The 27728-nt window shown below is 43.4% G+C and overlaps 1 protein-coding gene across 9 annotated transcripts; it reads left to right on the plus strand.

Annotated features, from left to right (window-relative positions):
- Positions 1–788: 788 nt before the first annotated feature.
- On the plus strand, positions 789–27612 carry ankhd1 (ankyrin repeat and KH domain containing 1). Of its 9 annotated transcripts, none has more exons than XM_079668424.1 (39): positions 789–1246; positions 4035–4188; positions 9456–9612; positions 9819–9981; positions 10442–10589; positions 10672–10905; positions 11030–11124; positions 11594–11749; positions 12367–12448; positions 12659–12850; positions 12953–13062; positions 13543–13630; positions 13990–14117; positions 14205–14348; positions 14475–14577; positions 14701–14963; positions 15190–15462; positions 15567–15984; positions 16094–16233; positions 16349–16460; positions 16559–16704; positions 16805–16947; positions 17361–17574; positions 17700–17875; positions 18212–18374; positions 18464–18559; positions 18667–18783; positions 18897–19065; positions 20604–20800; positions 20914–21263; positions 21395–21547; positions 21727–21876; positions 22998–24591; positions 24822–25005; positions 25140–25265; positions 25523–25774; positions 26386–26570; positions 26660–26833; positions 26979–27612. In XM_079668424.1, the coding sequence occupies exons 1-39, from the start codon at positions 968–970 to the stop codon at positions 27036–27038; spliced, it is 8088 nt and encodes a 2695-aa protein (XP_079524550.1). In that variant the 5' UTR covers positions 789–967; the 3' UTR covers positions 27039–27612. The 9 variants fall into 9 exon arrangements, with proteins under 9 accessions (XP_079524550.1, XP_079524549.1, XP_079524551.1 ...); XM_079668423.1 differs by having other exon boundaries at positions 11030–11122; positions 11586–11749; XM_079668425.1 differs by having other exon boundaries at positions 11030–11122; positions 11586–11749; positions 15196–15462.
- The last annotated feature ends 116 nt before the right edge of the window (positions 27613–27728 follow it).

Here is a 27728-nt window from a genome sequence, read left to right on the forward strand (position 1 = left end):
TCTAGAGACCAAACATTTACTAGGGTTAAGGTAAATACTTTTGCATTTGTGAATACTTCAAAATAAACGTTTTTGCACCAAAGGGCCAGTGTTTTTGTGTCAGTAGTTTGTGCATTTAATTCTGTTCTGTCACCCACGTCACCTCAGATTGAACAAAAGGACAAAGGATACCATGGGATTGCGGTTTGATGATTTGCTGCAACAATACAGTCTATGGCTGCAACACATTAAATATGCACCAATTAAGATGTTTATTAAGAAGCGAGATCATGATCCGAGGGAATCATTGTTTTTTTCTTGTTTTTACGTGAGTTGGTGTATGTTTATTTAGTATCATGCTCCCTTAAACTATCCTCTTTTTATTCTTGTAAAGTATATATTATATTTTTCACTGTCACATTAACGCTATAAATTAGATAGAGCATATGGAATGTGTGAGGTAGTGTCATTCACTGATATTTATAATCAATAAAGATCACATACAATTAGACATTTCAATGTATAACATGTTCCAATTCACTGTCAGAGTAGTCCTTCTATAAACGTGCTTCCCCAATAAGAGTTTACATGAACTATAAAGCTAGCTACCAGTTAAGTTGGCCTACCATACCATGTCATGTCTTGACGTTCGTTCTACAGCCTCGTGATATTGGTAAACCTAACATGACGTTGCGGTCTAATGTTTGACAAGCATATACTTCGACCAATTGAAAACTGAGTTTATTCCTGCTCAACCAATAGGATTCCCAGGATTTCCAACAGAGGCGGTCGTTCTGAGAAACAGTGCGTATCGGGTTAGGTTGTTAGAAAGTTAATGGCTGGGGGAAAGAGATCCTCCTCAACCCTCGCTTCGGGAGAGTTTCTGGATTCCCTGAAGTAAAATCACTCAAATATCCAAGAAGAAAGAGCTTGGACGGACGTTTACGTCACCAACTAGCTCGTGAACACACGTATTGTGAACAGAAGTATGCAGGATGCAGTAGCCGGGACGGCAATGCTGACGGACGGCTTCGAGGACGAGATTGACTCGGTGACTCCTCGCTCCCCAGTGGCAGGGATGGGGGTAGGAGCGACACCAGGAGGAGTCGGACTAGGGGGCATTGGGATTGGTGTAGGCGGAAAGAAAGTACGTTTATACGGCGAACCAGGTGGGCCTGCAGCAGAAAGACTGGATTTCAAACTGGCGGCCGCGGCCGTCCTCTCCTCGGGTCCAGGATCCGGCAGCGACGAAGACGAGGTTTCAGAGGTAGCTACGCTAAGCTAAGCTAGTTAGCTAAGCCTAACCAGAGAGCTAGGCAACATTCCTCTCCTAGCGCGGCTAGCTAGCGAGTTAGCTCGCAGTTGGCAACCACCCCCTCCCAGGCCGCTGAAATTACGTAAAATAAGCCAGCACTTTACCCTAACAACACCTGCTGTCAGTTCAGATGCTTATGGAGTGTTTAATGTCGATAATGTTTGGTGAAGCACAAGCAGTTGTTCACGCTGAGCGGCTGAAATGTTTTATTTATGCAGCGCAGGCTGTGACCACGGCCTAGTTCGGGTGGAAGCGACGACGGCCTCGTTCGGTGCTGTCGTCTCGTAACACCCATCACAAGTTTGCAGCTCTACCAGCAGCTTTCCAGACACAGAAAATGGAAGATGCTCGTTAACCCGGGGACCTAAACAACCAGCTAACTATCTGCCATTTCGTAGTTGTGGTGCAATTACGTCACTTTTCCAAATCATGTAAATTAACTCCGATCGTCCGTCAGCTAACTTTTCGATACGTATAGATTAAGCCCGTTCCTCTCGAAACTCGTTGAAATTCTGACAGGAGGTGTTGACAAATAAACCAGTCAGGTATTTTTATCTTTCGCCTCTTTTTGTCGGATAGTTGCCACCACTGTGTCAACTTGATTTGCGTTGTCACATTTGAGAGCAGCTAGAGTTTATGTTGAGAGGTGTCCAACTTTCCATGTGCTGGCAGTCACACATGGGGACAGGTGTGATGGCATCTCCTCCTCAGCTAAACATACTTTAAACATGTAATACATTTACTCAGATGTATACATATTTGATAGAGAACACTTGTCGCTAAATGACACATTTGTCATGTCACGTTATTGTGAAAATGGGACAAAACCCCCTATTTGGGGATTTCTGACAAACATTATCAAGAAACATATCTTTTACATTTTTTGTCTAATGTGAGCTGACATATGGAAGATGTTTTGATTTTTCAGTCATGCTATTGTCAGGTAATCTTATTTACCATATCATAAGACTGCAGCAGACTCAGGAATGGAACTCAGGAACGACTGCTCGATACAAATATGATTTGCACTAATGTATCAAAGGTCTCAGTTTAATTTCATTTTAATGGTAACTTAATATTCCTTGTTATCTAAACGACAATGCAGTAGTGACTGTCAGAAAAATCATCAAGGAGTTTGAGGAAAAAATGGGCACTGCTGTGCAATGCATATTATATTAATATATTACCGGAGGTATCTGAAACGCACTACAGCCATGACAGTAAACATGTCAGCTTATACCAATGTCAACATAGCCTGGTCATGTCTGTCTTAGCATCAGCTGTGTAGTAGTACAATGAGATATCAAGTTGAGACAATTGCATCTAGGGCTGCTTAATTGACTCAAATGGCAAAGATGTGTCCTCTCTGTCCTGTTTCTTAGCTCACACAGCCTACCTCTGAAGCCTGAAAGGGGGCATTTGTTGTGGTGTTTTACTCCAGTGGAGAACTCACTGCTCTGGGCAGCAGCTAAAATCTGAGCCCCAGGATTAAGCAGATGCCATTCTAGGCCTTTCCAGCTCTGTGGATACAAACACTCTGGGAACTGTAGTTCATTAATAGTGGAGACTGATGTCCATTGTTGATTATAAAGGCCTTCGTAGAACTACATCCCCCATGGTTTGTTTTGGCTCTGCCTGCCTATAGTATAGCTGAATTCCTCCACATTGCTGAATGCTGACTTTTCCCCAACATTTGCTCCATGGGCCTGGCCCTAAAAGCCTGCTGCAGCTTATGGATAGTCATAGACATATGCTATTACTGTTTTCAATTTTATTAGCAAATTGTTGAATGATGTGAATGTCTAATTCATTCCAAATCTTGTTGTTAATGTTTTAAAAGGTTACTTTGGTGCAAGTCTGAGTTAGTTCTAATGTCTGGTATTTGTCATGCTCAGTATACCTGGTTTACCTAACAGGATAAATGAGTGATTCAAATATTTCTCCAAGATAATACAGTGTTTGTTAGTCGGTATGAATCTAACGGTGAATGTTATGTATTGTTGTAAATAGAGGTTAATATACTTAGGTACCAAGACGAGGATGCCCATCTAGATTAAAATATACAAACCCTTTTTCCCAACAAAGTTTAATTTTAAGGCAGATTTTGTTTTGGTTTTTATGGATACATAATGAAAATGTGTCGTGAGTAATTTCCTGAACTACCTGCAGCGCATCTAAGAACTTGGCGAAGTCCTATCACTCTTTAATTCTGTAATATTCTATGTTTAGCACACGTTTTAATTGTGGTAGTGTTATTGTCAGATTGAAAACATGTTATTATTGCTTTATCTGTACATTTTACTCTACAGTGACATATGGGAGTATAGCTGTTATTTATACGGTAACAAAATAAGAATGGGGAATTGAATAATGAAACATTTTGTTGACTCGCTTGCTTTTTTTTTGAAGAATAAAATGTTTTTAGTACATGATAGCTGACAGGGTCGAAGCTCAGGTATGAGACTGCTGTTCTGGAGTTGGGCAGCTGAATCTCTCCATGTGTGCAGGCTTTTGAATTCCTTGCCTTTCCGCCCTTTTTATAGGGAGTGTGGTACCACTTCTATTACAAATAATGGAAACAATAAGGAATGCAACATGATACATGTACAAATGGTTTAACACTTTCCCATAAGTAATTCTCCTTCTCAGATAATGGTCAAGTTTTAGACGGGTTAGAAACTAAACAGCTGTCAAGCGGCTAATGCTTTTTATTTGACCCTCCTCTCTGTACGTCTTGCAGGTGGAGTCATTCATTTTGGACCAGGAGGACCTTGATAACCCCATCATGAAGACGGCTTCAGAGTTGCTTTTATCCAGCGCCACAGATGGAGTAGATTTGAGGACGGTAGATCCAGAGACACAGGCTCGACTTGAAGCTCTACTTGAAGCTGCAGGTATGAATGCTTCGGCTCAACTTCATTCAGCTTAACTTGACACTTGTTCATTTGTAGTTGAGAAGTACCTCATTGGCCACACCTATTTTTCCTTCAACCATTCGTAATTTGTGCTTAAGTAAAACCACGCCTTTTGTGTCTCAGCCGCCCCCCCATCCCTTTCAATTCCCAACAATGGTTGAGGTCTTCGTTTGTATAAGGCCTCCAGCCGAAATGGCATACAAGGAACCTGCCTGTTCTGCTGGGGTCATGTCAGAACCTAGTTGGAAAGTGATTTTGTTAAATTAGTTTGATTAGAACTTGTAACCCAGGTGTAAGAAGGTCTGTGTAGATTAATCCGTTAGCTGGGTGTCCTGCCCTCGTTTGGGCTTATGAACATTACCGGGCAGATTAACGCTGCAACGCGCTTGAGCCTGCACAGCATGCAGAGAGCCTGTGTTGAACGGCTAATGGCTAATCTCATTCTATTGCCCTTTCTCCCCGGCCAGAGGGAACAGAGGAGTTAGCAACTTGTGCTATCTGTCTGCTTAAGATCTGTCACAGCTGGCATAATAATAATTATAATAAAATGATATTTTCTAGGTGATTTGTGAGCTCTCTGTATAGTATTAGCAAGGAAAGAGTGTCTTTGTTTAACGGAGGTGGCAGGAAGAACTGGACTGCCGCTCTTCATTCCCTGTGAACAAAGTATCCAAATACCAAGCCTGTCAAGACAATCAGCAGTTCACCAAGCAGCTTTATGAAGGTGTAGGAAAATATACATTAAATATCTTTAATTTCAATAGATTCTTGGGACAATGCTGAGTTCATGTATCTAGTCGGGTGTGCATAGTTGTGAAATAGGATTTAAAATAGAATAGATGACATCATGAACATCTTTAAAAATAACATTGAATATAAACAAAAACGGTTTACTGTAAATATAATACAGGAGCTAAAGCCCGTACATTTTCTGTTTGGGGATCCCTTGTTGTTCCATATTGGTGAATGATATCATGCAGGCATGCTTCTATGAATGTGTATATTACATGTCCTGATATCAATTCAATATAATTCATATATCTTGTTAAATCTCAGCAGGCAAACTATGACATATTAACTCCAGTTTCCTTAGCTTTTAAAAGAAATGCGGGCAGGGTTTTTGTACAAACCACAAACAATGATTTAAAACAATGACTTGGTGTTATGTAGTACTGTGATGATTTGTTGGATACAAATGAGCAACATTTAGAACCACTCTTTAAGGAAAAAGAAAATCCAAACTGAAATAGAATAAAATTAAACAAGTTATACACATAAGAATATAACTATTTAACTTCAATGTAACAAAACAAGTTGAATGTTTTCCATAAGGAAGACTTGGTTATTACAACGGTTTAACCGCCCCAAAACAAATCAATGAAGTAAAAGTCGATTGGTCAAAATAGTAAATCAACTTCAGACAGGTAATGGGAGTTGTCAATCTGATAAATGTGCGTGGTATACAACACTGGCTGGCGTTTTTAACATCTATGTCTCTGAACTGTAGTTGAACTGTAGAGCCTATTGATAGAGCTGAAAAGCGTGGCAAATAAATTATCTGATTCACGAGCGCTGCAATTGCTACATCTTACCTTGAATACATCATGTCCCCCCCGTCTCCTAAGAAACCGCCCAGCACTAAAAGCTTGCATTTAAATATTTTACTTACAGAAAATGATTTGTGTGTACAGTAAAAGCATCTTGGTTAAGGCCATCATAGTGAACATGACTGAACTGATTTTAAAGCTGTAAGATAAATATTTCACAAAAAGCTTTGTCATAATTTCATTAACAGAGTAATGCTAATTCAGTTTAAATATCTGAATTACCTTTTTGAATTCAGTGGTATTTGAGATGCATTTTAAATGTTTCTCATTTGTCAAAAGGTCATAAAGTGAACTGGATACGAAGTGATGCTTCTATATAGAAACTGCTAGCTGCTATAGAAGAAAATGGCAAAAAATGTACCTAAAGATTGACCTAAGTTTTGTGGATATCCACCTGAATATCAAACATTATTTTATCAGAAGTCATCTCACCCTTTTGAAGAACACTACTGTCTTAATCAAGTTATCACATTAATTGCGGTGCAGTGTGCATTAAAATCAAATCAAGTCTTATTTATATAGCACATTTATAAACGATTTTTGCTGTACATATAATAAAAATAGCCTACAGTAGACACTTTACAGCTAATACAATAGCACAGATTGTTCAGAATATCAGTATGAGAAAAAACGACACCCTCTATGTCGTAGTTATAGTGCTGACAGATTAAATGGTAACATCCTTGTACACTTGTATATTGGGATTAGCTTGGAAATACAATTTTATCATCATCAGAAAGCTAAAAGCTATATATTCCCTTTATACAAAGACATTATAACTTTGTATGATCTGAACAAAAACATTTGCTATACACATCTCTCACACCTCTCATAACGCCCAACTAGATAGAAGATGATGTTGTCAGAGTTTTAGGGGGAGTAGCAGCACAGGAGCAAGCGGTTATGGGTAAACACTGTGCAGCCCTTTCATCCTGGATTTGGACTTGATTCCATGGATACAGACACCTCTGTGCCCTGCTCTTATAGGCAAAGGTCGCTCTCATGCAGATGCTTTTTGTGGCCATTAAACTGGAGCCAGCAACCCTGTGCTATTAGCATTAATGCTCACAGAGAGAAACTGAATAAGAGCAGAATTAAAAATAATCATAACCAAAGTAAATATGTGTATATATATATATACGTGGTGGTAAATCATAAAAAACTAATTTCACTTTATCCTTACACATTTACAAATAAAACCATACATCTACACTAGGGGTGTAACGGTTCACAAACATTTCGGTTCGGTACGTACCTCGGTTTTTAGGTCACGGTTCGGTTGGTACGTTTTTGGTACAGCGGAAACAATTATCACAAAACATAAAATATATATATATATATTTTTATTATTATTAAACTGTGAATAATGTATTCACTCAAATAAATACAAAATATAATAAACATCAAGGTGCAGCATTTCGATGAACTGAAATAATCTGTATTTGAACTTTACTGTACTAGTACTCACAAAACATAAACTATTAGTTTTGGGTTTTTAATTATTATTAAACTGTGAATATTCACTCAAATAAATACAAAATATAATAAAATAAACATTAAGGTGCAGCATTTTGATGAACTGAAATAATCTGTATTTGAACTGTACTAGTACCTAAGCAGCCAGTTTGACATCATGACTTGCTTGTCATTGTATTTTCATGTTTCTTTAAAGAAAAATGAACTTGTCCACATTGCTTGCCGAAAGGGCAGATGTGCTGGCACTAACAATGTCTCCTGCTGTGGAGAACACCCTCTCGCTATGGACAGAGGTAGCAGATACAGCCAGGTAGCGCTTTGCTAACATGGCAACATAAGGATATTTGGCGTTTGTAATAGCTTTGGCTCGGTCTGAACCTTTTGCGAGTGGTGGAGGCTTAAATGCTAGAGGGAGTTGGGTTTGCACTTCAGTCTTTTTTCTTTTGGTACCAGTGATATTCACGTTCGGGTGATGCCTTTTCAAATGAGTGTGCAAGTTTGATGTATTGCCAGCCGTGTAACCAATGTTAGATGAACAATGCCGACAAACAGCTTTGTTTCGGTCCACCTGTCTTTGTCCGTCATCCTTGTACGTAACTGCGAAACCAAAATGTTCCCAAACCGGAGACTTCAATGATGCTGGAGGATTTTCGAGCTCAACTTTATCTGCGTTCGCCATTTCAACAGTTCCTCAAATTACTGACTACATTTGAACGCATCCCTCTGACCAGCTCTCAGAGTATGCCTCTCGTCCAATGAAATGACTTGCTCGCTCTATTACGCGTTGAACCCAATGTGAGCAAATTACTCTGAATGCTGCGACACAGCACCTGAGATTAATTCCAAGAAGTTGTTCATGTTCTCAATTTTTTATGTTTAACGTTATATTCGTTCGGTACACTTCGGTACACACGTGTACAAGTGTACCGAAGTCATCTTTAATTCCTTTCTAGTGTGACACAATTGTTATACCGGAATATTTGCGTATGCCATTCTCAAACAAACATTGGCTAAACTTCTAACTAGCCACTTGGATAGGAATGTTTCTTTTAGATTGCATAGTGTTAGAATAATGACTCTCCTCAATTGGTTTCTTTGTTTCCATCCAAGGTATTTACAATTGATCAAACTGCGTTGTAACCTTTGCTTGTTTTGGTTCAGGGAACTACCTGCATTTTCTGAGATAAACATGAAACATTAATGATCAACTTCCTTGACCTCTTGCTTCCCTCGCCTTCGAGACTATTGCGAAATCGTAGTCTGACATCCGTGCTAAGTTTAGCTCCAGTTGCAGGGTTAGTGTTGAAAACACAGGACCATAAGGACTAGAGCTCGCTGAGGCTGAAAAGTTAAAAGCCGACACTTTTTCTTTCCACTCTTGTCTTTTTTCCTTCTTTTTTAACACAAGACTTAAAACAGAGGCCGCTTTAAGGCATAAACACTCGAATGGTTTCATTAGTTGGTACTAGTCTTTGTTATGTCTTCTGAAAGAGATCTTTCAGTGTAGGGCAAAAGCAATTTTTTAGTTTTCCTCCTGCTTGCTCTTCCCCTTCTTTCTCCTCTTTGGCTTTTCTTCTTTTTCATGACACGCGCATAAACAAACACATTTTTTTCTCATATGGCATTTTGTTTTTCCACCAGCTGTGTTTTTCTCTCTTGACCACTGTCTCCAGTTTCTGTTTCTCTCACACTCACTGCCTCTTACCCATCTATAATTCACACAGAAGGAGACTTTTTTCTCTTCAACCATGTACATCCTATGTCTACTAGCTTACAGGACTAGCATGACCTCCCTCACTTTGTTCATTCTGGTCACAGATTAGATTATACCTGGACATTCCCGTAATATTCCAGCAGATTTGGTCTTGTACTGTACCACTTGACCCACCCATTAAAAGAGTCATGAATCATAGATGGTGTATTTTAAGTAGTAGAACAAATATTTTAAGCCATATTAACACAAATGCTTGTGTGTGTTTTCTGTGTGTGATTTTTTTTCTTTTTTTTTTTCTTTCTTTCTTTCTTTTCCTCTTTGTGTATGCTGCTACTAACCCTGGATTGGATTGGCTGGACTGGACTTGCTTCTTCATCTGGTCTGGTGTGGTTGTGCTCCCCTGTGGTTTGCCTTGCCCTATGCACCTCTGCCCTTTTGGTGTTCGGCAGGCATCGGTAAACTGTCCACTGCCGATGGTAAAGCTTTTGCAGACCCCGAAGTGCTACGGAGACTGACGTCATCTGTTAGCTGTGCCCTGGACGAAGCTGCAGCCGCCCTGACGCGCATGAGGGCCGAAAACACACTCAACGCCGGCCAAGCCGACAAGTATGTATCTCGCCCTTACTGACACTGGCATATGTCAGTTTTTCTTGCACACATAATCAAATTGTCATGCATTAATACATCCTTGTACAGTACACACGTTTTGTTCTATTTTGGGTTGCCCATACAGTATGTAAATGTGTGTTTGTGCGTGTGTAAATGTGAGGCGTATGTGTCTTCACCTGTCACAGTGGCAGTAATTGTAGCAGTCTGGTTATTTTCAGCCGTAGTTTAGCAGAGGCGTGCTCAGATGGGGATGTCAATGCGGTGCGTAAATTGCTCGATGAGGGACGGAGCGTCAACGAACACACAGAAGAAGGGGAGAGCCTGCTGTGCCTCGCCTGCTCGGCTGGCTACTATGAACTTGCACAGGTACATGAAACAAAGGGTAGACTGAGAAATTATTTAGCATAATAGTTTTTTACATTTTTCCGATGTGCCTGCACACTGTAGTGATATTCAATACAATTCTTTTTCAACCATGGGGGTAAATTGACACAATGAGTGCAATCAATTTGATAAAATATATACTTTATAAGGATATAACTTAGACTTTTGAATAGCAAAAAAACATTAGAAACATTAACAATACATTACACTTGTCTAATTATACAAACAATCAAAAGCCTCTGAGGTTGTCACACATTCCAAATGGCTAACCCAAAAAGAAACTACAGTCTTCAAATAAAGATGTGTATCTAAAAATCTATACATTTGACAACACCAAAGTAAACATCCTTCAAAGAAAATGATAATGGTATGGTTAGTTGAATGTTGTGGTGAATAGCTTTCCTGCTTTTTAACTAATCATCGTTTCATCTTTCTTCCTTAGGTTTTGTTGGCCATGCATGCCAATGTGGAGGATCGGGGCATCAAGGGAGACGTAACGCCACTAATGGCTGCCGCCAGTGGTGGTTATGTGGACATCGTCAAACTACTTCTGGTCCACGGAGCAGATGTAAACGCACAGTCCTCCACAGGTAAAACCCCCTCTTCAGTTATGAATGTTTTCCTTTTAAATCTCCATCCTATGTGCTCATTAAACTCTCTGCTGTTTTCCAGGCAACACAGCTTTGACGTACGCATGTGCTGGTGGCTTCGTGGATGTGGTGAAGGTGCTACTCAAAGAGGGTGCTAACATTGAGGACCACAACGAGAACGGACACACACCTCTAATGGAGGCAGCCAGTGCCGGCCATGTAGAGGTGGCCAGGGTACTCTTGGAGTATGGCGCCGGCATCAACACACACTCCAATGAGTTCAAGGAGAGCGCTCTCACACTCGCCTGCTACAAAGGTCAGAACTCAAATATAGTCTGTCCTGGTGATTATCTTATTTTGGTTTCGTACCATTTACATGCTCGGGACTAATACTTTGCGGTAGAAATGTTAATTAAATGAATGATGTTTGTCCTCTGCAGGTCACTTGGATATGGTGCGTTTTCTGTTGGAGGCCGGAGCAGATCAGGAACATAAAACAGATGAGATGCACACGGCACTAATGGAGGCGTGCATGGTGAGCATCTGACCCAAACCCTTAACTAAACATTTCTCCCTCAGGGTCAGTCCACGCTACCACTTGTTTTATATTTGCCTGTTTTTTGTTTCAGTTATTTTGTTATTTTTAGAAATACAATTGGTTTGTTGCAATCATACCAAATGCAATGTAACATAGGGGAAACCCCAACATAAATATGTAAAGCACAGGCTTTAGCATTATTTAATGTTTTATTGTAGGCTAGTCCTTTAAAATAATTGGCGAAGGGATATGCCCTCTTTTAAATAAATACATGGAACAAATCCTGTGGGGAAAGAAGATATTCTAATATTCTTCTAAATACACACCTTGTAAGTAAGTGGCTTGTGAAGAATCTTGAGGTTCTGGGACTCGTTAAGCGCGTCTTTATATTGGCTTGCTATAAAGTGGTCCCATATATTCATTCAGGTGCTTATCTCTACATTCTCTGTGTGTCTCGCTGTCCCAGGACGGCCATGTGGAGGTGGCACGGCTGCTGTTGGACAGCGGAGCGCAGGTCAACATGCCAGCAGATTCCTTCGAGTCGCCCCTCACCCTCGCAGCCTGTGGAGGACATGTGGAGCTGGCAGCACTGCTCATAGAGAGGGGAGCCAACTTGGAGGAGGTGTGTAAAGAGACGGGACACCTAAACACCAGCCATGGTTCCCACGGCTCATGGAGACTTAGTGAATTTGAGAAAAACAAATCGAGGCCTTGGAAGCATTTAGAAATAGTGCAATAATGCTTGCATTTATATTTTGTGACTGATTGTATCCTCTCTCTTTTAAATTGCTGCCTGTGAGTTTCTGTAAAGCCTGCTAGTCTGATAGTAAAAATTCCCAGTGTTGTAACAGAAATTCTCCTTGATCTATGTCTCAAACAACGCCGGGTTGGGTCCTTGAATTTGAGGGAACTGGGTCTGGAAAGTCCTTAAAGTGTTTATAATTGATTCTAAAGAAGGTGTGAGAACCCTGAGCAACACAATTTAGGGATTAAAAAACAGGAGTGGGTTCTATTGTCTTTATAGAGTAGGATCGATACATATAAATGATGTAGCCGTAGAAAAATTCACTGCACATACTGCAGTGGAGATTTGAGTGTGGGCAAGATATTGTACCGAATACTTGACCAGCTTTCTTCTCACCGAGGATACACAGAACACGAGCTGCAGCACAGAGGAACCTTGCAGTGAGTCATACTGGTCTCTTTGTCTTATTTGCGGATGCTTCTGTTTGTGTCCAGGTAAATGATGAAGGCTACACACCTCTGATGGAGGCAGCTAGAGAAGGCCATGAAGAGATGGTAGCACTGCTGCTGGCTCAAGGTAAGCAAGGGTCGCTTCTACATTTCAGTGAATGGTACACTCCAGTCTCTTTTTATTTTGTGGTTTTTATCAGAAATAAGATAATTGAGAATGTCATCTCTGAAAGTTAATTCACATTTCTTTAGTCTTTTTTAAGAAAACATGCACGTTAACACTTCATGAAAACAAATAAGTTGTTAATCACTAAACTGTTCTTCATCTGTCGTTCAGGCGCTAACATCAATGCCCAGACGGAGGAGACGCAGGAGACGGCTTTGACTCTAGCATGCTGCGGAGGTTTCTTGGAAGTAGCGGACTTCCTGATCAAGGCGGGCGCAGACATCGAGTTGGGTTGCTCCACACCTCTAATGGAGGCTGCACAGGAGGGCCACCTGGAGTTGGTGAAATACCTACTGGCTGCAGGTGAGCTAGAGGACATGATGGCAGGGGGGTGAACAAAGCCTTTAAAATGTGTGAGTTACACCGCTGTGCTTAAAATGCTAATCTCTTGGTTTTGTCATTTAGGGGCGAACGTTCATGCCACAACAGCAACGGGTGACACAGCTTTGACGTATGCGTGTGAGAACGGACACACGGACGTGGCGGATGTGCTGCTGCAGGCTGGAGCCAACTTGGTACGCCATCCTCCTAAATCCTCTTTGTAATGTAAAAACAGCATCTCAACAGATGTGTTATGTATTTATTGAGCAAATCTATTATCTGAAGCTTTTAGTGTTACTGCAGTGTTTTTCTGCTGAGTCACATTTGTATAACATGACACCATAAAAGACAGGTTACACTTGTACTTGTCTTCTCCAATGCATGATCAGAACATTTCCTGTATGCCCTGAAGAAGACTGAACCAAAATGCTTAGGCACTAAGCCCATTTATTAAAAGCTTTCAATTGTTGCAAATCTGTATTTTTTTGGTTATGAATTATTGATCACAAAGCTAAGTAAAAGTCTAACATCTCTTGTTTTGGTGTCACGATATGTGGATCTGATCCAAAGAGCACCTCCATTTTTTTTCCCCCTGCATTTGTGAAGTAGCACATGTTTTGTTTAACTGGACTAAACCTAACTCTAACAAACACTTCCTCACCTCTGTCTTCCAGGAACACGAGTCTGAAGGGGGGCGGACGCCCTTAATGAAGGCAGCGAGGGCAGGACATCTGTGTACAGTGCAGTTCCTTATAAGCAAAGGTGTGTTTCAGAATTTAAATATGCTCAAGACTTTTCCTTTTCCAATATAATTACATGAGATCAAAAGCTTGAAATATGTATTTTAAACTACGGATTTAAATATTTGTAAAACAATATATGGAATATATTTAGATTATGCACTTGACCTTTTGTAAGAGTTAAGACACATGTAATGGATTTGTTGCTTTTTATTTACAGTACTTTTATTGGTGTATTTTCACACTAAACCTTTCTTAAACATTTTACACAAATACCTTAGCCCTTCTTCATTTGCTAATGAGTTTGCTTTTGTGCATGTAACAATAAGACTTGTATATCGTCCACAATGAGTTAATGAGATCTTGCCTCTTCTCTTACAGGTGCTAACGTGAACAGAGCTACAGCCAACAATGACCACACAGTGGTGTCGCTGGCCTGCGCTGGAGGACACCTGGCTGTGGTGGAGCTGCTGCTGGCACATGGGGCCGATCCTACACACAGACTCAAAGTAATGCACACACTCCGGATACAGATTAGACCAGTTTTGCGATATTTATGCACAATATAGAAACTTGTATATTTTTCTCTTTGATAGGATGGTTCAACCATGTTGATAGAAGCTGCTAAGGGAGGCCACACGAATGTGGTGTCCTACCTGTTGGACTACCCCAACAACATCCTGTCTGTCCCAGCCCCCGACCTCTCCCAGCTCACTCCCCCCTCGCAAGATGCCTCTCAGGTAAATAGAGGAGTAAATCACAATTTCTGTCAATGTTCTTATGAGAAATATATCTGTTTTTAGTTCAAGGCAATTCTTATAGTTGTTTTTGATTGTTTCAAACTAACATGTCCACTTCTGTCACAGGTTCCTCGTGTCCCATTCCAATCTCTCGCCATGGTAGTGCCCCCTCAGGAGCCAGACCGAGCCCCATCAAACATCGCCACACCCCCACCCGTCTCCAGCAAAGGTCATTATTATTGTCAAAGTCCTGTCTCCCAGTGAGTGTACTCACAAAATGGAGTTATAGACTTCATTTAGCCGCTTAGAAATCCAAATATTCTACTTATTGTTCTCTATTGTTCAAATCCAGGCGGGTCAAAACAGAGACAAGCGGCCCTTCAGCCCGGTGTCCCCAGCTCGGGCGGCCGGGGGCCTGAAGCCGAGCCTCTGCCGCCCTTCCACCTATGCCAGCCTCTGGAGTGCATTGTGGAGGAGACGGAGGGAAAGCTGAACGAGCTGGGCCAGAGAATCAGCGCCATCGAGAAGGCCCAGCTGCAGTCGCTTGAGCTCATTCAGGGGGAGCCGCTCACCAAAGACAAGATTGAGGAGCTGAAGAAGAGCAGAGAGGAGCAGGTATAATCCATCATCGATTTAAGATCGTATCCCAATTTGAATATTGTTTTCCCGTTCTTTAAGTAAGATGAATTTTACCTTTAACAATCAAGTTCACATTTAAATGTTATTTGCATGAAAAGCTTAAGTAAGATAGATGTTACTTTTTTACAAGCAAGTTAAGACTTAAATGCATAGCACCGTATCAGAAGTTAGTCAACCACGGATGTGGCTGTTCCCCACTTAGGTGCAGAAGAAGAAGAAAATCCTGAAGGAGCTGCAGAAGGTGGAGCGACAGCTACAGCTAAAAACACAGCAACAGTTCACCAAAGAGTACATGGAGGCGAAGGGTTTAAAGGAGGAGGAGGAGGCCGGACAGAGTCAGGGCCCGGGCCCCGGATCGTCTCCGGCCGGGCCCCTTCCCTGCGCAGGGGCACAAGTTCACACTAGCTCTGACACGGATGAAGAGGCTAACAGAGATGGGGAGCAAGACGAGCAGCCAGGAGAGGAAGGGGAAGAGGTGAAACCTTCAGTCATTTTGTTTGTTAGTTTGTTAATCATTATGATGCTAATTCTGAGTCCCAAAGCAGTTTATTTACATGAGAGACTCCTATACTGTTTTAGGATGAGGACGAAGACGAAGAAGACGAGGGCTCAGAGGACGAAGCGGACGGAGAAGAAGACGATTACCCCAAGCTTCCTCAGGTGGGCACAATCCTCTACAGGGATGGGCCTCAGCCACCACAGCAGCCTCCTCTGCCCCCCTCGCCGCAGGCCCAGCCCCAGCCCCCCCCTCTGCCTCTGCAGAACGCCTTCGTCCCCATCCAGCCGCTACCGGACTACAACCCTGCGGACTACCCGGGAAGCACCAGCCCAGAGCTGCAGAGGGTACTGGTGGGGCAGCAGATGCTGGGCCAGCAGCAACAGGGTCAACAGTTGGGAGGGCTAGGCCCAGGGATGATCCCTCAGCAGGCCCCGGATGGGCTCATGGTAGCCACACCTGCACAGACGCTCACAGACACGCTGGACGACATCATGGCGGGTAAGTGCATTCCTGTTAACAGGTGACTTGAGTTGACTCTCGAAGTGTCTTCCAAATCCCTCATCTGTATGTCACTGTAACTTTTTTACCTTTTTGTTTTTTATTGCAGCTGTGAGCAGTCGTGTGCCCATGCTGAACACTACAACCTCGCCCACGCCCCTGTCCCAGCCACCCACACAGATGCCCTCAAACATCTCCTCGCCCCCGTCAGTCCTGCCCCTCTACCCCTCTGTCGACATTGATGCACATGTAAGACACGATGCCAAATTTGACTCGACAAAGCTCTTGATGTTGACATTGCAGTGAGAACATGTATGTACAAACAGTCCTCTAGCCCTGTTAAGAGTTTTTACTTTCTCCGCAGACGGAGAGCAACCATGACACAGCGCTGACGCTGGCGTGTGCAGGAGGACACGAGGAACTCGTATCTGTCCTCATTGCACGGGGAGCCAACATTGAGCACCGGGACAAAAAAGGTATGAAAGCCTCATAATAAAACATACCGGGGTATGAGTTGGAATTAAATTCATGGATTAAGAAATCGACAATTTCTCATATTGTTTTTTCTTGACAGGTTTTACTCCTCTGATCCTGGCCGCCACTGCTGGACACGTAGGAGTAGTGGAGGTGCTTCTGGATAAAGGGGGTGACATTGAGGCTCAGTCAGAGAGAACCAAAGACACGCCCCTCTCCCTCGCCTGCTCTGGGGGACGCCAGGAGGTAAACCCTTTGTCTTTCAGTAAACCTTCACAATAGTGACGTTTTCTGTTCATCTTTTTCCCCTGGCTCTCACTATAAAACTGTCATTGGTTTTGGTCAGGTGGTGGAGTTGCTGCTGCTGCGGGGAGCCAATAAGGAACACCGCAATGTTTCCGACTACACGCCTCTTAGCCTGGCAGCCTCTGGGGGTTACGTCAACATCATCAAGATACTCCTCAATGCTGGAGCTGAGATAAACTCCAGGTGAGTGACAGGAACCATGGCATTAGATTTGTTATCAGTATAAACTCTTGAAATGTAATCTAAATGTGAACAAATGATATGTTCCTGGAAGTGAACGTGGTAGCACTTTCCCAAACAAAAACATCTCTGTAAAATGTTCCTTTTGGGTTTCAGCCACACCTAGAAGTAAAACCATAGTTATTAACCAAGTTATAAATCAGGAGTGTGGAAAGAAACTAACGTACAAACCAAGGCTTTCTAGCATCTGCTACTTTGATAAAATGCCGATCTGTAAAAAGTCCAGTTGCTAAACTACAGTAAAACATTAATATACACTGAAACCTAGACCCAAGAATAGAAAGTGCTTTTGGCACATTACAAAGTTTTGTTGGCACTTGGTCTCTTAATTATTTGTTTATTCACTTTCTCCCCAGGACTGGCAGTAAGTTGGGAATCTCTCCTCTGATGCTGGCGGCCATGAACGGTCATGTACCAGCGGTGAAGCTGTTGCTAGATATGGGCTCGGACATCAACGCCCAGATCGAAACCAACAGAAACACGGCTCTGACCCTCGCCTGCTTCCAGGGGCGGGCTGAGGTCGTTAGTCTGCTTCTCGATCGCAAGGCCAATGTGGAGCATCGCGCTAAGGTAAGGGGTCCGGATCACATCAACCAAGTTCCAGACCTGACTGTTGCGTATGTAATCATCCTACACTGGCTGAACACAGGATTCAGGTGGCCATCTTGCTTAGTAACATTTCCCTTCCTATTCAGACCGGTCTTACTCCTCTGATGGAGGCGGCCTCAGGAGGTTATGCAGAAGTGGGTCGAGTGCTTCTGGACAAAGGCGCCGACGTCAACGCTCCCCCTGTCCCCTCATCCCGAGACACTGCCCTCACTATTGCTGCTGACAAGGGCCACTACAAGTTTTGTGAGCTGCTTATTAACAGGTGAGTGCTTCTTTACAGGACCACTTTATCATCTTCTTTTAGCAATATTATCGCCAGTCTCTTTTGATGTGTAAATTAGATGGAAACGCGCTATCATTTTCCTATTGAGAGTTAACGCAGTGCAGGTTATTAGCTGGTCTTTATTCAACTACAGATGGTCCTTTTGTCACATCAGGTTTTACACAGTGAATGCTGATGAGATAAAGGCTAACTTACTACTTTGACGATTTAACAGGCTTCACCTCAAGATTTATCCACATGTTGCCACCTGCCTTTTCTTACCTTTAAGCTGCTATGCCTTTCATGTGACGCCAATGTCTCTTCCTGTCTTTGTAGGGGAGCCCATATCGATGTACGAAACAAGAAAGGGAACACCCCCCTGTGGCTGGCGGCAAATGGTGGTCATTTTGATGTGGTTCAGCTCTTGGTGCATGCCAGTGCTGATGTGGATGCGGCCGACAACCGCAAGATTACTCCACTCATGGCGGCCTTTCGCAAGGTGCAGATTGAACCCAAACCCTGATTGTTATTGTGTCATTATACACTTTGGCAAGCTTTGGTTACTAATCATTTTACCTATCATTTCAGGGTCACGTGAAGGTGGTGCAGTATCTTGTAAAGGAAGTCAATCAATTCCCATCAGATATCGAGTGCATGAGATACATCGCTACCATCGCTGACAAGGTAGGTTGATTTTATTTTTAAGTCATTGGTCTCCTCTATATAATTCACAGATCAGGCGAAGATGTTAGCAGAGCTTTAACTCCAGCGTTGGTTTCCTGTTGTTGTAGGAGCTGTTGAAGAAATGCCACCAGTGCATGGAGACCATCGTTAAAGCCAAAGACCAGCAGGCAGCCGAGGCCAACAAGAACGCCAGCATCCTCCTCAAGGAGTTAGACTTGGAGAAGGTAATATCAGACCTCATGGCTGGTTTTCTAGTGGTTAAAGCATTCTGAATAGGCAGCACAGAGTGGATGAGCACAAAAATAACGTTTATAAAACTCTGTCTTGTTTTCGACAGTCCCGAGAGGAGAGCAAGAAGCAAGCTCTGGCTGCTAAACGTGAGAAGCGTAAGGAGAAACGCAAGAAGAAGAAGGAGGAGCAGAAGAGGAAGATGGAGGAAGAGGAGGGGCAGAAAACTAAGGAAGACTTCTCTGAGATGCTGGAGCTAAAGGAAGATTCAGCTGATGGTAACTTGTTATGACTTTGCTGAAACAGGGTTTCAGCAGATGCCTAAAGTCTTAAAAGGCATTAACTTAATTCTTTGAAATCTAAAAATAAGATCTTATAAATCATGGGTAGTAGGATTTTACTATATTCATAAGGGGTGTAACGGTTCACAAACATTTCGTTTCGGTACGTACCTCGGTTTTTAGGTCACAGTTCGGTACGTTTTCGGTACAGCAGAAACAATTATCACAAAACATAACATATATATATATATATATTTTTTAAATTATTATTAAACTGTGAATAATGTATTCACTCAAATAAGTACAAAATAAAATAAACATTTAAGGTGCAGCATTTCGATGAACTGAAATAATCTGTATTTGAGCTTTACTACTAGTACTCACAAAACATAAACTATTAGTTTTGGGTTTTTAATTATTACTAAACTGTGAATAATGTATTCACTCAAATAAATACAAAATATAATAAAATAAACATTAAGGTGCAGCATTTTGATGAACTGAAATAATCTGTATTTGAACTGTACTAGTACCTAAGCAGCCAGTTTGACATCATGACTTGCTTGTCATTGTATTTTCATGTTTCTTTAAAGAAAAATGAACTTGTCCACATTGCTTGCCGAAAGGGCAGATGTGCTGGCACTAACAATGTCTCCTGCTGTGGAGAACACCCTCTCTAGGGACAGAGGTAGCAGATACAGCCAGGTAGCGCTTTGCTAACATGGCAACATAAGGATATTTGGCGTTTGTAATAGCTTTGGCTCGGTCTGAACTTTTTGCGAGTGGTGGAGGCTTAAATGCTAGAGGGAGTTGGGTTTGCACTTCAGTCTTTTTTTTTTTGGTACCGGTGATATTCACGTTCGGGTGATGCCTTTTCAAATGAGTGTGCAAGTTTGATGTATTGCCAGCCGCGTAACCAATGTTAGATGAACAATGCCGACAAACAGCTTTGGTTCGGTCCACCTGTCTTTGTCCGTCATCCTTGTACGTAACTGCAAAACCAAAATGTTCCCAAACCGGAGACTTCAATGATGCTGGAGGATTTTCGAGCTCAACTTCATCTGCGTTCGCTATTTCGACAGTTCCTCAAATTACTGACTACATTTGAACGCATCCCTGTGACCAGCTCTCATAGTATGCCTCTCATCCAATGAAATGACTTGGCCGCTCTATGACGCGTTGAACCCAATGTGAGCAAATTACTCTGAATGCTGCGACACAGCACCTGAGATTACTTCCAAAAAGTGTTCACGTTCTTAATTTTTTACGTTTAACGTTATATTCGTTTGGGGGTGTAACGGTATATATACCCGTACCGAATCATTTCGGTACGGGTGTATATATACCGTTACACCCCTAATATTTATACATGTCAGTGTATTAACAATGAAAATTGTATTTTGAAACAATGTTAAACTGACTTGCATTAACCTTTTAGGTATTTATAATCCTCCAGACTTGCCTTTTCAGTTTTCTAATATTGTATTATAATTATTTATTTTGTTAATGTGCCGGTTTGAATGTGTCCCCTGCAGAAGAAGATGTTCCTATTGAGCCCCCGAGTGCAACCACCACCACCACCATTGGAATATCCGCCACCTCCACCACTTTCACTACAGCTTTTGGTAAGAAGCGAGCAAGTGTGGCCACTACCCCAAGCACCAATCGTAAGAACAAAAAGAACAAGACCAAGGACTCGCCCAATGAACCAATCATATTACAGGATCCGCAGGTGAGCACCATCATGTCTTTGTTGATTTATAATGTGCTTAATGTGCACATTGTTGCTTTTATCTACGAAGAAACACTATTTGATGAGGTCTCTGTTTTGTTTTCTCCCTCTAGGTTGCACTAGCACAGCACAAGGCGGACAAGAACAAGATCCACGGCGAGCCCCGGGGTGGGGGGGGCGGAGTGACGGGCGGCAACAGCGATTCGGACCCATTGGATAGCACCGACTGTGCTAGTGAGAGCAGCAGCAGTGGGGGCAAAAGTCAGGAGCTCAACTACCTCCCTGATCTCACCTCCTCCGCCTCCTCCTCTTCCTCCTCCTCCTCATCCTCCTCATCAGTCCCCTCCTCAGGAGCAGCCCAGAGCCTCCTGCGCGGCCTGGAGAAGAGACACTGTCCTCAGCCGCAGACTGACGCCAAGGTGGAAAACAAGGTCACAGTCTCTATCTCAAAACCAACGCAAAAGTGAGTTCCTAATGAAGCCGAGCGTATATATCATCTAAATTACAAATATTCTGAATACAACCTTTATCTGATTTCAAAACATTTTCATGAAAAATAACTCATTGTTTTTCTTATTGCCCGTGTTGTCACAGAGCTCTGGACATGAGCGACTCCACCTCACACTCCTTACCCTCTCCATTCAAGACCATGGCTCTACCCGTCACCTCACCCATCAGTAAGCTCAGTCTCACAAGCCCCAAAAGAGGCCAGAAGAGAGAAGAAGGTTGGAAGGAAGTGGTCCGAAGGTCCGTTGTTTGCATTATTTCATCATTTTGCTTTGCAACTTTTTACAGGCTTTTTATCGACATGATTCCTTTTTTTTTTTAGAGAACAATGCTTCTTAAAATTCAGCATTGAGATGACTATCATTAGTGTCTGCCTGTATAGACTCTCAAATAATACAATTTCCCTGCTTATTTTACAGATCAAAGAAGCTGTCTGTGCCAGCCTCTGTTGTGTCTCGGATCATGGGTCGAGGCGGCTGCAACATCACAGCTATCCAGGACGTGACAGGAGCTCACATTGACGTAGACAAACAGAAGGACAAGAACGGGGAGAGGATGATCACCATAAGGTAAAGATGTGTCCCTCTGGTGGACTCTAAGCAGCACTGCAGCTGAAGTACAACAGTTTCATAATCTTAGCCCCTTCTGGATGATGTCATTTATTCAAACTGGGCGGGTCCTTAAGTAAAGTCCTTACTCTTTTTTTGCGTCAATGTTTCACACGTAGTCCTTGGTAGACCATTGTTATGGTGAAAACAGTAAACCTGCACCTTTGCTATTGCTAGTACACGGCTCATGAAAGTTCCCATGCACTGAGAAACTAGTTTCAAGATAAGAAGGCTTTCACACCAAGTACTTTGCCGTACTTAGTTCCCAGCACTTAGTTCCCCCATGGAACTAAAGAGCAGATCGCGTTCACACCGGAATAAGTCCCTGGGGGAGGTTTACGCAAATGAAGCCGCTAACTTCACTTCTTCTTCTTCTTCTGCTTTGGGTTTACTGGCAGGCTGCAAACAACTTCACGGCGTATACTGCCACCCGAATTTCCGGGCCGGAAGTCCCCGGAGTTGGGGACTGGCTTCAGTAGAAGCTGCTGGGACTCCCAGCAGCTTCTACTGAAGCCTTCCGAGTAAATCGCCAGAACGCCGACACCTCCTCATCTCCACCGCTCCCATGTTTTCTTTTGTGTTGCCATAAATTGGTCTCTCTGCGTTGGTGCGCTTGGCCAATGCTAATACTAATGCCAACAAATATAATGGAGTTTTATGGGGCGTGGTTTGCAATCCGCCCAGCCAATCAGACATGGGAACCCTTTTCTCCCCAGGAAAGTACCACCTCTCTAGCAGGGACTGAAAAGGGGGGAAAAGTTCTCATGAACTAAGTTCTCTTTTTGGTGTGAACGCAAAATCCCAGGAACTATCGGAACTAAAAGTACTCTGGTGTGAAAGCGCCTATTTCATTAGAGCGATGCAGCGATTGTAGACCAAGGACTTTTCACAACAGCAGTGACTTAAACTGCTTTGGAGAAATGTTTTTGTTCGTTAGTCCAATACAATAAACTGCAAACCAACCTACCATACTTGAAATTCAATGCCTTCTTGGCCGTGCTCTGGTCTGTCACAAAACTGAATCAGACTGAATTATGTCATCACTTTTGATCTGTTGTAATATTAGTGTTTTGGTTTTTCAGAGGAGGGACTGAGTCTACAAGGTATGCAGTCCAGCTGATAAATGCTCTAATCCAGGATCCAGCTAAAGAGCTTGAGGATCTGATCCCCCGGAATCACATCCGAGCCCCAGGCTCCAAAACCACCTCATCTTCCTTCCCCAGTACAACAGGGGCCGTCAGCGGCTCCAGTGTTGGGCCCAAGGCCCTGAGCTCGTTGGTCACCTCACCAGGCGTCTCGTTCCAGCCCTCTTCATCCTCATCTTCACCCTCCTCTCAGGCTGGGGGAAAGATTGGGAAGGGGCTGTCATCAAATGTCAGACAGCCCTTCCCTGTGTCTCTGCCCTTGGCGTACGCTCACCCTCAGCTCGCTCTCCTGGCTGCGCAGACCATGCACCAGATCAGACACCCTCGTCTACCCATGGCTCAGTTTGGTGGCACCTTCTCTCCCGCCGCCAGCACCTGGGGACCCTTCCCTGTGCGTCCCGTGAGCCCCGGGAGTGCTAACAGCTCCCCCAAGCACAATGGAGGAACCAACAGCACTGGAGGTCAGGCCCGACCCAACTTGACCCACAGTGAGCACGCAGCCAGCTCAATGGTCTCAGTTGCGCCCACCAACACCTCGACCAACAGTGCTCCCAACGCAGCAGCAACCTCGCCTCATACCCCAAATCCTACTCCTTACAATCCCCAGCCGAGCGTCCCCACTCCTTCCTCCGTCAGAAAAAAGCTCTTCGCCCTTGACCCCAAGCCCGCCGGTGCCCCCCCTGTGTCTGTTTCTGCCTCTTCTACTAGTGGCAGTAATGCAGTACGAGGCACAGGTTCTCCCGCACATCACAGTTCCACTACCCTTCACGCGAACGCCCCTCAGCATTCAGTCGGACCGATGTCCCAGCCCCAAATCCATTCAAATAAATCAGAACCCAGTGCTGTTGCCCCTGGAAAAGACAAGCCCTCTCTCTCTGCAGAGAACCAGGCTGTTCATGTCAGTGAGAGCCTCAACTCTATGGGTTTCCCTGCACCCAGCATGGCTTTACCTTCCAAGCCAGAGCTTCGACAGCAGTTACCTCCTCCCCCCTCCTCTGCACCATCATCAGAGGCCCCACCACCGCTCCTCAACCCGCAGCCCGGCTCCCAACACGCCTCAGCACAGCCTACTGTCCTCTCACACAATGTTGCACACCCCAACAACACTGTACCCCACTTCTCAGCCCCTGCGCCCAGAGTCTCCCATCGTATGCAGCCACCAGGGCCTTACTACTCCCTTAATGAGCAGCAACATCAACAACAACAACAACAACAACATCAACAACAGCAGCAGCAGCAGACGCAACAACAGCAGCAGCAACAACAGCAATCTGTGTTCGTGCCCTTCAATGCTCAGCAAGAACTCCCAAAACAGACCCAAAATCAGACGTCCCAGCAGACCAATTTGCCTCCACAAGCGCAAAACCAGGCTCAAGCCCAGTCTCAAGGCTCCCTTCAGGTCTCTGCTAACATGGGCATGATGAACGGTTCCCAGATGCAGCATGTGGGCAATGCAGGCAAGCCTCAGCAGTTACCCCCCAACTTCGGTCCTGCAGGTCTCTTCAACTTCAGCAGCATCTTTGATAACCAGGTGAGATAAAGTAACATTTATAGTATAAATATTTGATTGACAAATTGTTTTAATTATAGCTGCTCTTATTGAGAGTCTTTATATTACACGGATAACGTTTAAATACCTGAACAAACTACACAGACGCTACCAATGTTTTGATCCGATTCTTGCTGTAGTGCTTCTGTAAGATCGATAACAACAAAAACAACTTCTAAGTCTCCTTGTTATAAATTGTGCTCGCCATGCAGGTTTCAAACAATCCGGTGTGGGGTGCGTGCCATCTGCCGACTCGATCACCTCCAGAGCAGTCGTACTCGACCCCACAGGCCTACATGAGCCAGATGGAGAATATGATGCCCCAGCCTCCTCCAGACAGCTCTAAAGCCCCTGGCTACCGCTCTGCCTCACAGAGGATGGTCAACAGCCCCATCGGTATGATTATTTTCTTCGAATTGATCATCCGGTTGATTTTTATTTAACTTGGTTAAATGCAATGTTTATATCTCTTTGGGATAGAAAAAACACTGCCTAATAATGAGCTGTCTCTTTGATGTGTGCCCCCACAGCGTTGACCAGCTATACCACCAATATCTCTGGTAGCCCTGTGTATCTGCACGGTCATACAGGAGTGGGCGCACCCTCATTCAGCAGACAGCACTTTTCCCCCCACCCATGGAGTGCATCCACATCAGGTACTAGGCTCCAATGCTTCTTGTTTTTGTTGTGTCTCTATAACTCAGACTATTCCGCCTTCACTTATCCACAATTATTTAGACTTTTAAAATGTTTTCTTATATTGGCTTGTTTCTTTTGTAACCTTTTTTAAACCCATGAATGGCAATTTTACAGGCTTGTTTTCTTTTTCTTTTAAGAAGTGCTTTCCAATGTGCATATCTGAACTGCTCCTAACTATTTCTCCTTGAATTGTCTCCCCCCCCCCCCCCCCAAGGTGAATCTCCTGTGCCGCCTCCATCTACGGTGTCGTCATCTGCCCTCTCAACCTCAGCTGTGCCCCCTCCCCCCCAGCCTAAGCCAGGCAACTCCTCCCAACAGGACCGGAAAGTTCCCCCTCCCATCGGCACGGAGCGGCTGGCCAGGATCAGGCAGACGGGTTCTGTTAACCCCCCCCTGCTGACCACCAGCTACACGGCATCCGTTGGACAGGGAGGCATCTGGTCATTCGGGGTCGGCAGTGCTTCGGGTAAAAACAAATGCAAATGTTGTTCTGTTAGTCTGTTTAAATGTTTGTTTGTTATAATAAGGACTATGGGGTAGGAAAATAATGTCAGAAGTGTGACATAAAGGGAAAGTTCTCCCCAAAATCTAAAACACAATACTTATCTGTAGTGCTATCCATCAAACTACATTGTTTAAGGGCCGGCCGCCAATGAAATATGCACAACATCCATGAGTTGATGCACACATCCTTCTGCGCAGTGACACGTTTGGTACGTGTAGTTTAGTAGAAAGAAAGTAGTTAGCACATGAAACTGCTCACAACAAGGTCTGTGGATTATTTTGAGTATCAGGGTCATGAGTTCTGGAAAGCAATGTCGATGTTAAGTTTTAATTTGTTTCTGCTTTGATGACCATTACCATAGTGCCATTGAGATACATATGTCAGGAGAAAGCAGCCATCTGTATGGCTAATATCAACAACACTGCAACTCGCACCAAAACAATCTAGATTAAAACCAGTTTATCTTTTATGCTTTTTTGATTCTGATGTAAACTTTCCAACCACTTGCTTCTCAGTTACGGTGCAATAATAACTTATAATCAGTAATAATGTCAACCCTGTGTGTCTTACAGAGGCCATGTCTGGTTGGTCCCAGCCCCTGATGAGCAGCCACATGATGCACCCTCAGCTGCAGCAGGAGCAGTCCGCCTTCTCTCAGCACCAGCCCATGGAGCAGGATGACACCGGCATTGCAAACCCTGCGAATAACTACCACCAGGCTCAGCATCTGCCCAACAGCTACATGGACTTTCCTAAGGTAGGATTTATCAATAGCTCTGTAGACGATTTAACCCCTGTCCCTCCTATGTACTAATGATAACCAATGACATATTGTTGTCTGTTCAGGGGATGCCTATGCCTATGTCGATGTATGGAGGAACCATGCTGCCCCCTCATCCTCCCATGGCAGAGGGGCCAGGGGGGCCGATGTACAATGGTTTGCACGCTGGTGATCCCGCATGGAGCCCCATCATCAAAGTGGTCCCAAACAATGCGGATAACTCTGACCCACAGCAGCAGGTAAAGTCCTCTTTTGTTACACCCCTGACCACTAATCATATTCTTAGTTAGACTTTCAATCCTGTATTTCTGCTTTCAGCCATGAGTACATTATTTGATGCAGTCTTTCTAACATATACCCTGTGTTGGTCCTCTCTCCCCTCAGGTGTGGCCTGGTACCTGGGCACCTCATGTTGGCAACGTGCACCTGAACCACGTCAACTAGAGAGCGTCCACAGCAATCAAACGCACACAGCATGACCCACAGCGCTAACCTGAAATACCAACTGACGAATATGACCGAATAAGACGATGAAAAAAAGAAAAACATACATGTTAACTTTAGTAGAGACCTAAGAGTGCAGAGCAGAGGTTGAAGAATTGGAAGTTCTCATGACACCATTCTTTAATGTTCCTATCTCAAACAAATAAAGAGGAAATTGGGCGAAAATTGTTATCAGTGTCCTGATGATGCAAACAACATGCGCGATCACCTGTTTAACAGGATCCATTCTCTGCGTAGTTTAGCGATTTTGACTTAAACCCACATACACCGTTCTTGGGCTGCAGGGGGCTCAACATGAAGTAGCTATTTAAACTTGGCCCAGAACTAGATGATGATTACCGAAAGAGAAAGAGAAATCAGAACCTTTTAGAGTGGTAAATAAATGTATAATTGTTTACATACTAAAAAGGGTTAAAATGAGAGTAAATTTCATGTCGTATAGTGGCTCTACTTTATGTAGCCTGTATTAATGTGAAATATTTACCTTAATATTCAATAAAAAGATTGAAAAGTATTTGTGTTCTTTCTTATGAAACATACTTTTCTTTACTACTACGTCTCTACTATTCTTTCCTGTTGTGACATTAGACTTTTTCACAGCTGGAGTCCTTGTGCAATCTTGAGACCTTC

The sequence above is a fragment of the Notothenia rossii genome, assembly GCF_949606895.1.
Source record: "Notothenia rossii genome assembly, chromosome: 3".
NCBI lineage: Eukaryota > Metazoa > Chordata > Actinopteri > Perciformes > Nototheniidae > Notothenia > Notothenia rossii.

Bases quoted from the DNA above. Each gene is read 5' to 3' on its own strand.
- ankhd1 (XM_079668423.1), top strand. From the start codon at position 968: ATGCAGGATGCAGTAGCCGGGACGGCAATGCTGACGGACGGCTTCGAG. The intron at 10,590-10,671 runs GTAAAACCCCCT...GCTGTTTTCCAG, and splicing joins AAACGCACAGTCCTCCACAG to GCAACACAGCTTTGACGTAC. The intron at 13,631-13,989 runs GTGTGTTTCAGA...CTTCTCTTACAG, and splicing joins GCAGTTCCTTATAAGCAAAG to GTGCTAACGTGAACAGAGCT.